The sequence below is a fragment of the Lepisosteus oculatus genome, chromosome 25, assembly GCF_040954835.1.
Source record: "Lepisosteus oculatus isolate fLepOcu1 chromosome 25, fLepOcu1.hap2, whole genome shotgun sequence".
NCBI lineage: Eukaryota > Metazoa > Chordata > Actinopteri > Semionotiformes > Lepisosteidae > Lepisosteus > Lepisosteus oculatus.
In genome coordinates, this window is record NC_090720.1 from 701,018 (window position 1) to 713,951 (window position 12,934).

General features: G+C 43.6%; 2 protein-coding genes across 3 annotated transcripts in view; one reads left to right on the forward strand and one right to left on the reverse strand.

The window, feature by feature from the left end:
- The window catches only part of c25h1orf159 (chromosome 25 C1orf159 homolog), a 99,339-nt gene that overhangs the window by 40,608 nt on the left and 45,797 nt on the right, over positions 1-12,934 (forward strand). The window lies entirely within an intron of this gene.
- Positions 1,026-12,934, reverse strand: part of LOC138225098 (uncharacterized) — a 49,117-nt gene continuing 37,208 nt past the window's right edge. For both annotated transcript variants that reach the window (XM_069183979.1, XM_069183978.1), the window contains 2 exons: positions 1,438-1,588; positions 1,026-1,258 (listed from right to left, as the gene is read on the reverse strand). In XM_069183979.1, the coding sequence (XP_069040080.1) occupies positions 1,026-1,258; positions 1,438-1,588 (384 nt within the window). The remainder of the gene's footprint in view (positions 1,259-1,437; positions 1,589-12,934) is intronic.

Sequence of the window (12,934 nt, forward strand, 5' to 3'; positions counted from 1 at the left end):
CAGTTTGTTAAACTGATCATATTTGTCAGTGACACCTCTTCTAAGCTGATGGAACACTTATCCATCCCAGCCAGTAACACCTAAAATTAATATGTTTGAAAGACAGGGTGCCAGTTATGTTGTCTGTCAGCAAAAATCTAACACAATAAACTGCAGCTTGTCTAAATTTTTTGTTAGTTTCTGCCAGTGCTTATTTATCACTGTATGAGATAGATGAACATTTAGTAGATACCTCTGCTGTCAGTCTTTGTGATATAAGTGTATTTCAAATTGTTTTATAATTTGTTTAATTTGAAACATTAAATACTGTACATAGGAAAACTTTTAAGATATTTTGTTTTCCATTTTAGGAACACATTTCTCTGGCATTTGTGTCTGAGATTTACGGTACATGAACAATCCGAAACGAGTAGCCATGGTTTTGGGATCCGTATGTGATGAATGAAGGTTTTAGAAAGCAGAACAGGGTTTTTGATGTGTCATGAGAGTTTGATTGAAAACAGCTTCTGTTTTATCAGACTCTGTACCCTTTACCGCTCTCCCTTCACTCCCCTGGACTCCTGCGGGAGGTTGGCAGGGTTTGCTTGACAGTGAAGAGAAGCTCATGGTTATTGAGCTGTTGGCTGTTATTTAACCTGGACCTGGCCCAGCACTTTGGGGGTGCTTTAGGGCACCAAGCCCATTTTGTTTAGATATAGAGTCACCCCAGTTCATGCTGCTGGACTGATGATTCTGATGCACCCTCCTGCAGTGTTGTGCTCTTTCCCCTGCCCTTTGGGTGAAGCCCAGGTTGCTTTTGGATACTGAATTCATAAGGAATGTTCCAACTATTACACGCCTGGTGCTGGCCACACCCTAAAAACCGCTGTGGAGTGCCTTTGAGCTTGGTGCCAAACCTGGACAGGACCTAGACTGCTCTGGCTTTAATTCCAGGAGTGCATGAGGGCTGAAGTCATGTGAGGACCTGTTACTGTGAAGGCTGAGGTCATGTAGGAGTGTGAGGGCTGTTACTGTGAGGGCTGAGGTCATCTAGGAGTGTGAGGGCTGTTACTGTGAGGGCTGAAGTAGGTCCCCGAGATGAACACCAGATCTCCTGGCTTCATGTCCTCGTGCTTCTCCAGGGTGAGTGGCAGCGTGTCGTACTGGTAGGCCTGGTTTCCTGGCCCGATGACGAAGCCAAAATCCTCACTCAGATCTCGCACCGCCTTTCGCACCAGCCCACAGCAGTCCAGGAACAGGGGGGACTCGTACTCCACGGCTGCAGTGAAGCAATCATGGTAAAAGCCATGTAAAAGCAGTAAAGATTCAGGGGAAAACGTAGTACAGGCTGTGACACACCCTGACAAAGCAAATTCATGGGGTCTGTATAGTAAACTTAGTAAACTGTGGGAGGACTACTAGAAGAGGGGTGTGGAACATCTGCTCCCTGGAGCTTACTCCCAGGCTCCTGGTACTTCCTGCTGTACGGAGTTCCGATGTAACTCTTCGCCTGCGTCAGAAACTTCATCCGCAGTCTCCACCTCTCCTCCGGGTCCCTCAGGCGGCCACGCGCATTCTCCCTCATCCGTCTCAGCCTCTTCAGGTTCTCCTGAGCAGGAAGAACAGTAATTCCTGATGAGCTCGAGCGCAGCAGGTGAGCCGGTTGTGCTGCACCAGCGGTTAGTGATGCGAGTTTGAAGGGCGGGGGAGGGCGGGAAGCCGATCTGTGGGACATTCTGGAGTTGTTCCTCTGACGGTCCGTGGGGATTCGTTAGGATTTTGAGGACCTGCTGTCTCAAGTCAGACCATTTAGTCAGTCTTTCCTTCCTGGAATTATTTCTCATTAGATATAATTAGTCTTGTGTAAATTATGAAAGCAAAGACTTGATCATCCTGATGTGTCACTGCTAAGTGGTAGCTGTGACTCTACCAGCCTTCCTTTTATGTGTGTATAAATCTAGCAGCTAGGGATGTCACTCATTTTCCAAGTGTCAGCTTTTTACGCAGTATTTGAAGAATCACCATTTTAAAATCAGTTGATTTAAGAAAACCTTCAGTTTACAATCTCTTCTTACAGCATGGCGATATGAAAGTTTGATGATTAAATCAATAAGATTTAAGTTGAGATACTGAATTGTAAACAGAGCACAGTTGTCCAGTATTACACATATTCAAAATTGAGACCTGAAGAAGGCTCCACGGCCGAAACGTTGTGTTTTCTTTCTTCCTTTTTTTCAGCATGGAATAAACCTATTGTTCCTTTGCAGCCTACGCATGCTGACGCAGCTACCCACCTGAACATATTCAAAATAATGTCATATAAAATGTTGATGGCATCACCTCTGCTTCTCTTTTTGTTAATGCCTTTCTTTTATTATTGGTTGCGCTGACATGCTTATCAAGGGCAACTCTGAGTGCTCAAGGGAAAGTTGCCTACAGTCAGTCACAGTCATGTGCATAGAACAGTCTGAAGGAACCACGTCACGATGTTGGGGGTCATGTGGAGAGCAGGTAGCTTCTCACACATGTTCTGGTCCTGCCCGGAGATACAGCAGTAATGGCAATTCATACAGCTAAAGTAGATCTTAATGAGACAGGAAATTTAGTCACGCATTTTGAATTCTCTGTATTATATCTGGGAAATGTTCCCTTTGATCACATTGATCCAAAAGATAGACATAACTAGGAATTCTCCTAGCTGCTAGTCAACGGGCAATCACAAGAAACATTTGAACAGTGGATTGATATTGTGAATGGGCTTTATATAATGCAAAGGATAACATTTACTCTCAAATTACAGTCCGAAAAGTTTAGCAAACAATGCTTAACCAGGATAAAATCTTTGAGTTTGTTTTTCTGTAGTGACCCAGTGGAGGGACTCAGTAGCTTGAGAAAAGGCTAGATGAGTCACAGAATTCTGGGTGATTTCTTTACTAGGATATGGTATTGAGAAATACACTTTTCTGTGCCTCCAACTATAAATAGACCGAAAGGCAAAACCCTTTTTCTCTGTTAGAAACAAACTAGTCCGTCTGGTTTCTGAGCTGCAGGCAGCCCTGCCTGTATAGAGAGCAGTAATTATGGCTGCACTCCTTTGTTGATCTGGGAGAAGCCACCTGAAAGAGGCTCCTGAGGAATTCGCTTCCAACACCAGCGCGGGTCTTTGCATTTGGAAAGTGCGGTTTTAATAAGGCACTTGGTTATTTGTGAAAAATCCCTTTACAGTTGTTGCAAATTTTAGGAAAAAAGAAAAGTAAAGTAAATTTATGTTTCTTTCATTGCTGTTGCAGAATAACTTGACGGCACAGAGGTCCACAATTGGCCATTTAAAGAGTTCTGCTGCTACAGAATGCAAAAACATAAGAAAGGTTGGAGGAAATAACTAGCCCATTTGGTTGCTAGTAGTTAGTTGATCCTAGAATCTTATCCAGTCTCTTCCTGGAGGAAGCCAGGGTGTATCAGCTTCAACAGCTGGATAACTTCTTCCAATGTCCCATTACACTTTGTGTGAAGTAGGGTCTCTTGTTCTCAGATGTTCTGTGTTCCACATCTTCTAAAACTATTTTACATTTCAATTAGGTCTGACTAAAAACAGAACTATCTCAAAATAATTTTAGTTCTGCTTCATGAACTGGAAAACAAGTCAATCAACAAAACAGAATTTAAAGTGTGCTAAGATTCTGCTGAGTAACACTGAATTAATATTCTTATATGGGCAGACAGATGGACATACTCTTTCAAATCCATGCTCTATCAATCTTGTTTACAATATTAAGCAAAAGTAGGCAGAGCCAGTGTATTTATGTGAATTGAGCTGTGCTGCTTCACGTAGTTCATTGCCAGATAAGAGCAGTGAATGCAGAGCTGACCCTTGGAGAGCCCCGTGCCAGAGGAGGAGGTCTCAGCAGGTGGTTCGCTTGTTTGCTCTCAGTGCCAGCAGGCCAGTAACAGGACATGCCCCTTGGCTCTTCGAGCTCTGCCTCACTGTTGCTGGGGAAGAGACACTGGGCTCCGTGTTAGTTAGTCCTGACACAGACCTGAGTGGACAGTGGAGGTGTTTGCGTGCATCCCGAAAAATGCAAACATGCCAATTAACGCCAATTTACCCATGGGGTATATGTATATATGCGTCATTATGAGCTAATTAAGGTTTTTAACGAGAGGAAGTCATTAGATCCATCTAACTGATTTGGCTGCTAGCCGCTAATTGGACTTGTTTCAGATGTTTCTTCGGGCATCTTGGGGATCGTGCTTCACGACCACAAGGACTGTTTGTGTTGTCACATGTCGCGATGCAATTCTAATTTCAGGAATTATTCATTACAGTTGAAGTTGTAGTAGCTTTAGCAGGACATCGACATTACTGTTCATGTGTCTGTATGTTAAGGAGGAAATTGATCCTATTCTGTGCATCAGGCATGCACAGCTGCTGTGACTAGTTACTCAGTTTCAGAGCCTCTTACTGTCAGGGTTGTAAAGCCTTATGAGCAAATAATAAGTGTTAATCCTCTAGCCTAGCAGTCGGCCACACCCGAGCAGCGTTCAGACACTCGCAGCATCCGGGAGCACCGTCGTCTCCCCTGACGTCAGCGGCAGGGCCAGCGATTCTGGAATCCAGGCCACGGCAGCCCCCGGCCCGAGGAGGAACCTGCCCCTCTGGACCCAGCGCTGATGAGCCTTCTGCTTGGTCAGGATCTCAAACCCTCAGCTCTTTATTTCTCAAGATTGCGATTATTCCTCATTCCCATGTTACTTTATCTTACTACCTTAGAAAGCTGTTTGGATTCAGGTTTATAGTGGCAAATGGCTGAAAAGTTTTATTACTTTATAAGTAATGTAATCTTTATATATAAATATTAAGATATTTGCATTTATTAAAAGCTTTTTGTGCTCCCCAGATTTATATAGATATATAAATAGAAAGCTAGACAGAAAGATTAGTGCACAGTGCATTAGCAGGATTTAGGCTTAAGTGGTAGAAATCCCTTCATTCTATTGTTTCGTGTGTTGAATCAGATTGAGAAACAGCTGCAGTCTACAATAGGTGCCAGAAAACTGATTCCGTTAACTGAAATATCTGTCTTACTCCAGCTCCTCTCCCGCCCTCCTCCCCTGGACATGCAGTCCCACCCAGTGAGGTGGGCTGCACAGGGCAGTGTAAACAGTGACTAGTAGTCTACTTCTCTGTTTCCAGTGAATGATTGGTGGTGTAGGAAGGAGTGATCTTTGATCTGCTGTGTCTAGTTGCTCTGTTTCAGAGCTGCTTACAAAAAAATGTCGAGCCCAGTTCGTTCCTTCTGTGCTGTGAGTCATATCAGGTCGTTGTACTACGGATGTCCAGTGTCTCCCTGCTCCTAACACCTGACAGCACAGTTAAAAATAACACAAACTCTAGACAAAATAAGATGCTATAGTGCTGCCAGTTAGTCATTTCACAGATGCTTTAATCCAGAGTGTATTACAAAGACTGGCAGCGTCTCTGAATCAGTAGTGGGAACAGAGCCTCTGACAGCAGGTCCTCAGGCTGGTGTCTCACCTGCATGACAAGGCACCAGGAGGTTCCCCAGCTCAGCCGCACAGGTGGCACAACCAATACAGCCGATCTGCATCATAACGTGTGCACTCTAGGTGTTCCTGTATACCAGGAGTTGTCAGCACTTTGTTCCAGTCAGTCCACAATTACGGAAGTGATTTTGATGCTTTCTACAGGTGGGGTCAACGCACGAGTGTAATCTTGCTTGAAAAACATGAATCATTTTCTGTGAAGATGTCCTGGGTGCAGTCGTGGTGTGGCTGATATTCAGATTCTGGCGGTGCTGGATTCTTGTCAATAGTGCGTGTCACCTCATGCTGGGAGGGTTGAAACCACATCTCACAGATCAGGGACGACTAAGTGAAAGTGAAATTAGGTTTCATGCAATTATTAATATAAGGAACGTGTCACTCTTTGTTTGAAGGAGGGCAGCCAGGGCCAGACTAGGGAGGGGGAGTGAGAGCTGGCACAGAGCTCAGAATATTGCGACTGTTCCTCTCTGCTGGAAATTGACTGCTTTCCATTATCACAGACAAGGGCCCTCCCTGGTGCTTCTCCTAAGCCTGTTATTTGATATTGGGTAAAGGGGGAATATTTCTTTAAGGAGAGTTCCACGTTTTGCTTTGTCAAACCATTAAAATGCAACGGCAACTACAGAAGAAAAAAGCAAGCAGATGAGCAAACTCGTCTGTACTGTCTCATCTGCCCTGACCTCTGGAGACTAAATTAAGGAGTAACTTGAAAGCTAATGTATCCTTTTTATCTCAGGATAAAAAGAAATGATAAAAGACCAGAAATCCTTCATTTTCAAAGAAACATAGAAAGTGGAAATGAAGGTTTAATTCACAGCATATTTAAAAGATAAATCTACAGTGCACAGTTATTTAAAATAACTATACATTTTGCATATTATTTTGTATCTTGGTTGTTATTCAGTTCTCTATTGTTTAGGTGTGTTGCAAAGAATTAATCACCAACTGTTAATGATAACTACTCTTGTCAAAAAGCCTTTTTTAGAGACCTGCTCTTCAGAACTCAAACCTGTAACCTCTTCTGGTTCCACGCAATTCCCTGCCTTAATTTGTGGCACAGTTCCTAACTACACAAACCACCAACACGCAAAGCTGCTTGCAGATGGCCCACGCATTCTTCGTCACAGCGCTCTGCCTTGACAATCCCTGTGGCTTAGCCCTCGCCGACTGCACGCGAGAATCCGGTCTGGCCGGCTGCGGCGTGTCTGTGCACGTTGCACCGTCTTCCAGTCCGCCCTTTTGGAGTTCCTCTGTGACTCCTGACCCCTGACCCCTAACCCCGCCCCCTGGCTTCACTGTCTCTGCCCTGCACTCTGCACTGCCCTCACTCGAACTGTGAGGCGAGCCCAGGGGTCAGTGACAGATGGGGGGGCGGAGCCTGGCAGCCCACCTGGCAGCAGTGCAGGTCACACTCTGCTACCTGGGCCTGAACTGACAGTTGAATCTCTCCTTTGTCATAATCATGTTTGATTACATAGAGGCGTACTTTGCCTGTGGAAGGTGTTCAGAAGACATGGAAATGTGCTCATTTTTGGACAAAAATGATCTATCTGCAGCTTTTCATGCGTATCAGGACTATATACCAAGATACCCCTCCAGTCTGCAGAGACTGCTGATGGCTGATGGCTGTTCCTTAACTGCTCTTTAGACAATTGGAAATATCAATATAGCAGATATGGCACCAGTCCTGTTAAAGTGCAGAATTGGAATGGGGCCACACGATATCTTCTAATATCTACTTTATCTACTGGAGAAAGATATGTTTTATTTTGAAATAAATTCCACTTTGCACTACTGCTAAACAGTAAAATGGTATTTGGAGTGTTTCAAGCTGAATATGATATTTTACAGAACTCGATGGAAACCCAGTGAATGGGATGAAAGGGTAATAACCCTCCTGTTGGTGATTTAGCGTACAGATCATCTTGTGTCGTCTGCGTGTGGAGAGGCTTCAGGGCTGGTCTCCTGCCTGTGGACGATCGTTTGTGTCTGTCAGAGAGGTCTCAGAGTGCAGAGCGTGACAGGGACAGGACACAGGATCAGCAGAATGGATATTTACCAAGCTGTGTCCAAGTGAGCACAGAATGTTGTCTAAACATTTCAGGAATTAGTGTCACAGGGGCTCTGCCATTTAAAATTTACTTTTGCAGCCTCAGAGCTGGGGATACCCTCTCCAGGGGTAAAGAACTGCAGCTTACGGAAGCTCCCACTGGCATCTCCAGAACTAGACTGCACTTGCCCAGAGCCACAACAGGTCAGACTTCTGATAATGCTAGGTGTCAGGTTAGAGTTATCTGTCAGTCTGCATGCTCTCAAGGCTAGTGACTGAGGCCTGGCCTCTTCCCTCTACTCACTGCAGCTTCATCTGGACAGAAACACTCTGTTTTTCAATGTACTGTACAAAGCACAACTTGTTGTCGTTGTTTATTTTTGTCTGCGCTTTCTACTTTAAGAACTGTGTCAGCTTTGTCAAACTGTGTTTATTTTCTTTGTGGAATAACAGGCTCTGAAGTTCCCTCAGCCATGCATCTCTCACTGCAAAACAGAATGTCAGATGAGGAAAGCATATTGATGTCTGTACTCTTTGAAGAGGGAGTATTCACCGAGTTACTCTGCCTCGGTCTCAACATAAAGAGTTTGAGGTTTATTCACAAAAACAGATGGTATGTCCGTGCTGCCTTGTTATAAAACCATAACAGTTTTCTGACCTTGTTTCTAAAGCCCCAGTCAAGAACACGAGCAGGAAGTGACAGAAAATTACAGACTTGTGTCAAAGCAATAGATGTCAGTGTGCAAATGAGACTTAATGGAACTGTCAGAGAAGCTCTCTGTGGTACTGAAACAGCTTGTGGGATTGAAAATAATATGACAGGAAGGCAAAGACAGTCAACACTTCATGATGTTAAGGGGGGAGCTTGTGGAAGTGACAGAAGAACTAACTGAAGTGTCTGTGTGGGAAGAGAAAAAGCATATGGTGTGATCACAGCTGACCGTCTAAACTTGGTTTGAAAATTGTGAGTTCATTTTGGGAAATATTGGAAATTCTGCCTATGTAAACGTGTTGCATATGGCACACACTGGTAAAAAAGTCAGCAGAAAAAATCACAAGACTTAATCAGCACATCACAGTTCATTTTATACTACACAACCAGAATCGCTGGTCAATTACACTATTTGTGTGTACAAGTAGGCTTAAATCTGACCTTAGTATTAGTTGTTGATTTTGTCCTGATTATTTCAGGATTGTGTACTATTATTTTTTCGCTAGGCAGTGTGATTATGGTTTTGTCTTCTGCCAGTTTAAGAACAGTGACATTTATTTTAATTACATTGTGCTGCTGGCTCGTGTGTGGAAAACTTTAGCACAGAAAGAGGGCCAGAGTCCATGAAAGAGGGAGGTCTGTGTCGTGGAGGAGCTAGATGCAGTTTTCCCCCTGGAAGAGATGGGCGAGCTGCCTCACTGCAAGATTACATTCAGATAATGGATGCTGCGTTTGTTTCAGGCAGCCAGTGGGCAAACAACAGTACACCAGACAAATCTGAATTAAAGCACCCTTGAGTTTGAATATGGAGAGGTAAGAGAGAGCCCACTGGCGCGGGCCCCTCTTCACTGTGAAATAAATCTGTAGTTCATTGGCTGACATCGTGAGTCTGTTTTTTTTGGTCTTCTTTGTTGTGGGTAACAATGTGGTCTTGGCAGGAGAGAGAGGTATTTAAAGGGAGCACTGTTAGCAGTAACCTGATCGCTCACTGCAGAGTCAGAGCGTTCTGCCTGCCCAGGGACACTGCACACTGGCGCAGAGCAGAGATGGCGGCAGGTGTTTTCTCAAAGGCCTTCCAGAAAAGAATGCTGACTTTACTGCCTTTACACATACATGTCGTTGTTAATTATGCCAGCGAAAGAAGTTGCAGAGGTCATATACTCACAGAACTGCAGAAACCAGTAACTGTTGTGTGAATACAGATCATATACTGTATGTGTAGATGTATAAATTTTGAAGTGTGGTTCTAGACCTTTCAGTTACTCCAAAAAAAACTGCTCCATATGGTGCCGATTGGGGAGTACAAATCGATCTAGAGAGTAGACCCTAGTTTGGAATGTTTTATTCTTGAAGCAGGCGCCTCCTGGATCAATGTGTTAGTGTGATGCCCAGTGAAAATGTAAAGAAAGGAGCTTGCAACAAAGACAAACTAATAAAGAACAGCAGCCTGCGTTGTGGAGTTGTTTTTTTATTTCATAATTCTCCTAATGGCCATTTCCATGATACAATAATGCACTGGGCTTTGTTTTGAGTGTTTTGCTTATCTGCGGTGTTTGCATTGTAATCTCAGCGCCTCACAAGCCTGTGGCTTGATTACATCTTCCTGTTCCCAGGGTTTCCTCCTTGTATCCTATGGAAACCGCCATCGGGGCTGGATTGGAGGTTGGGTGGTTCAGGCCCTGATTTGATTCCAAACCCTCCCGTGACTCTTTCTCCTGCTCAAGAGTTTGTCTTTCGGTTTTGGCTCCTTAAAGAAAGGACATTGCTGTGTTTCCACTAGCTGACTGTTGTGTACAGCTGAACTGGATCTGCAGAATAAGTAGGCTCTGTAAAATTTGCAACAATTTCATAGCTTACTTTTTTCGGCTTGGTCACAGCTGTATTTAGCAATATCTTGGATCAGACTGAATTTGTGTTTGGATTGGTCGCTTATTAAAACATAGCTAGTTTGTTTGCATTGCAGTTGCTGTTGTAAACGACTTGTATTGCTTGTTCACAAACATGGAGTATTGATTTTTTTTTGCTGGCTGCACTTGTGGGACTGAATGTGATGAGTGAATGGTTGAGTATTGGAATTGAGAGGTATTCATTTTCAAAACACCTGACCGTTAGGATAACATGCACAGTGGCATCCATACTTTTTACTTGTAAAAAAGAAACAGCAATTCAATCAAAATATATTTTTCACATTTTATTATTTGTATTACAAGAGACATACAAATGTACCTGATGAGTGTGCACTTCCATCAGGTTGGAAATTAATGCCAAAATAAAACCTAAGCATTTGATTAGGAGGCTTGGAGATCTGCCAGACAGCATACCACAGAACTGCACTTCTGCAGTGCCAGAGAGCGAAGCTATTCGGACAGCCTGCTCGGCTGAGTCATTCTAGCTCGGAATTTGGTAACCATGACTACTAAAAGGTCTCGTTTCCAGGACTAAATTTTTTTTTGAGGCAGGGATAAATAATGAGTGTATTTAAGATATACATTTTCTTTAGCCTCCAAATTGCACATCAAAAATTAATTCCAAAATTACACTTGGCAGTTTTCTACCTCACACGCTCTTCAGATACCATGAAATCTCAGCCATCTGTATGCAGTTGAGCGTGACCACACATTAAAAAATGTGAGAATAAGACCAATTTGCAAGATAGACATTCTGCTATTTTTCTCCAAATACCAAGGCTTCCTTTCAAGCCTGGCTTCACTAGCCCTGAATTCACAGCAGGGTGCACACACCAAGTCCTGCTTTATACTGACGCTGAGAGAGGAGTGGAAAAATCTGAATACAAATATCAGGGCGCGAGGAGAATGTAGCCGATGAGTGAGAGCGGAGACCTGGAAACCACAAGTTGAAAAGCACACAAAGTGAGCACAACGGTGGAAGCAGCCATCGATCCCAGCTGAGCAGCAGAGGGCTTGTTGTTGAGCACACTGAATCACAGGTGCAACAGCAGGGACAGGATTACTCGTTTTAATGATGAGTAGGAGGAAAATTCTACAAAACATAATAAAATGCTTCATACCGTGTTTTTGGAGCAGTAATTCTAGAATTAAGCTTCCATCTCCTGCACCCCTCCTACTCTGTGATCCAGGTAGGCTCGAGTCTGGGTCCTGTCACTACTCGCTAGCCAGCAGGGAAGGGCTGATCTCAGCCAGCAGGACTCCCAGAGACACAGCCACCCCTGCAGCACCCTGGTCTGTTTCACTGTTCTATTTCCTTGTGCTCAGAAGGCAAAGCAGAGAAAACAGAAAAAGCAGTGGGATCTGTGACAAGGTTACCCAGCATCGGCCGTACTGCAGGTGTGCAAAGACAGCGCATTGCAGAAGATCCAGCGGGCTCGAGGCTGTCAGTGCAAACTCTGACTCAATGCACTTGGAAGAGCTCTGTAAAGCGTGTTAGTCTTCCAGTGCAAGGTTCATAGTTCATTTAGCCACCATCATCATCGTCATCATCATCTTTGCCCGTTAAAAGACTGGACGCGCTGGTCTGTCTGCCATTGGCCGAGAAAGCGAAGCGCAGGGATTGTGCCACGTAATGAACGGCATTACCAGACAGTATTAGACAGGAATAGCTAGATCTAACCTTGTCTGGTAAGACGTCTATCAACAGGCAGGTCATGCTTTGGCCTCCGTGACCTCTGAGCTACACCTGGAGAAGACAGGATTCTGGGAAGGAAAAGGTGAAACGGGAGGCCGTTAGGGGAGAGCGAAGCTGCAGAGAAGTGGCTCTCTCTCTCTAAAACCAGCTCATGGAGACAGATTCTTCTGGGTAAAGGATTAATCTTGCCGGTAGCCTCTTCGTGAGCAGGCATGGCCAGATTATTGCAAGACAAAAAATGTAGAATCAGAAACATGTTCTCAGGAATGATCTTTTGAGAGCCTGGTTTAAGGAGATTGGGAGATAATATGTGGACTTTTTTCACAAGCCTTCAATCAAAAGACTTTTTATAAAAACAGACCTTTTTCTACAGTTACAGTGTGGCCCTCTTATCTCAATGAGGCAGCATTATTGATGCACCCAAATCCCAGATGGCCTTGCCTTGTAATCACACTGGGCTGGATTAGGTACACTATTACATCACAGACTGTTTTTAAAAACCTGAAAGGCAGTATTGAATAGATTGCATGAATTGTAGAGACAGAAGTCAGCTCATCAAACTGTCAAAACATGTACTGTAGCCTACACCTTGTACAACATATTACAATAAGATTTTTTATTCTAATAAACGTTAGGAAGTACCTTTCAGTCACTGCCTTGGTGTTAACTGTTAAATGGGAATTTAAAATTCGAATTTAAAATCTAATTCATTTAACAGTATTAACTTACGTTTAATACATGAAACGTGTTTTTGAGGAATAAACAGTAACATTTAAAGACTCAAAACAAAACTTTTAAAAAAGTTAATAAAACTGGTGTATCTGAGAGAAAACGCATCAATCTTGAGTTACATACTTAAAAATGTCATTAGACAATTACATTGGTTCCTGTTACCTGAAACTTCTCAATGAATATCAAATGTATGTGTGCTGATCCCGAGGATAACAACAATGACGCAGCCGTTGAAAAGACTACCCAGCACAATAGTTTAGTTAATAGCTATATATACATACAGTACAGATGCT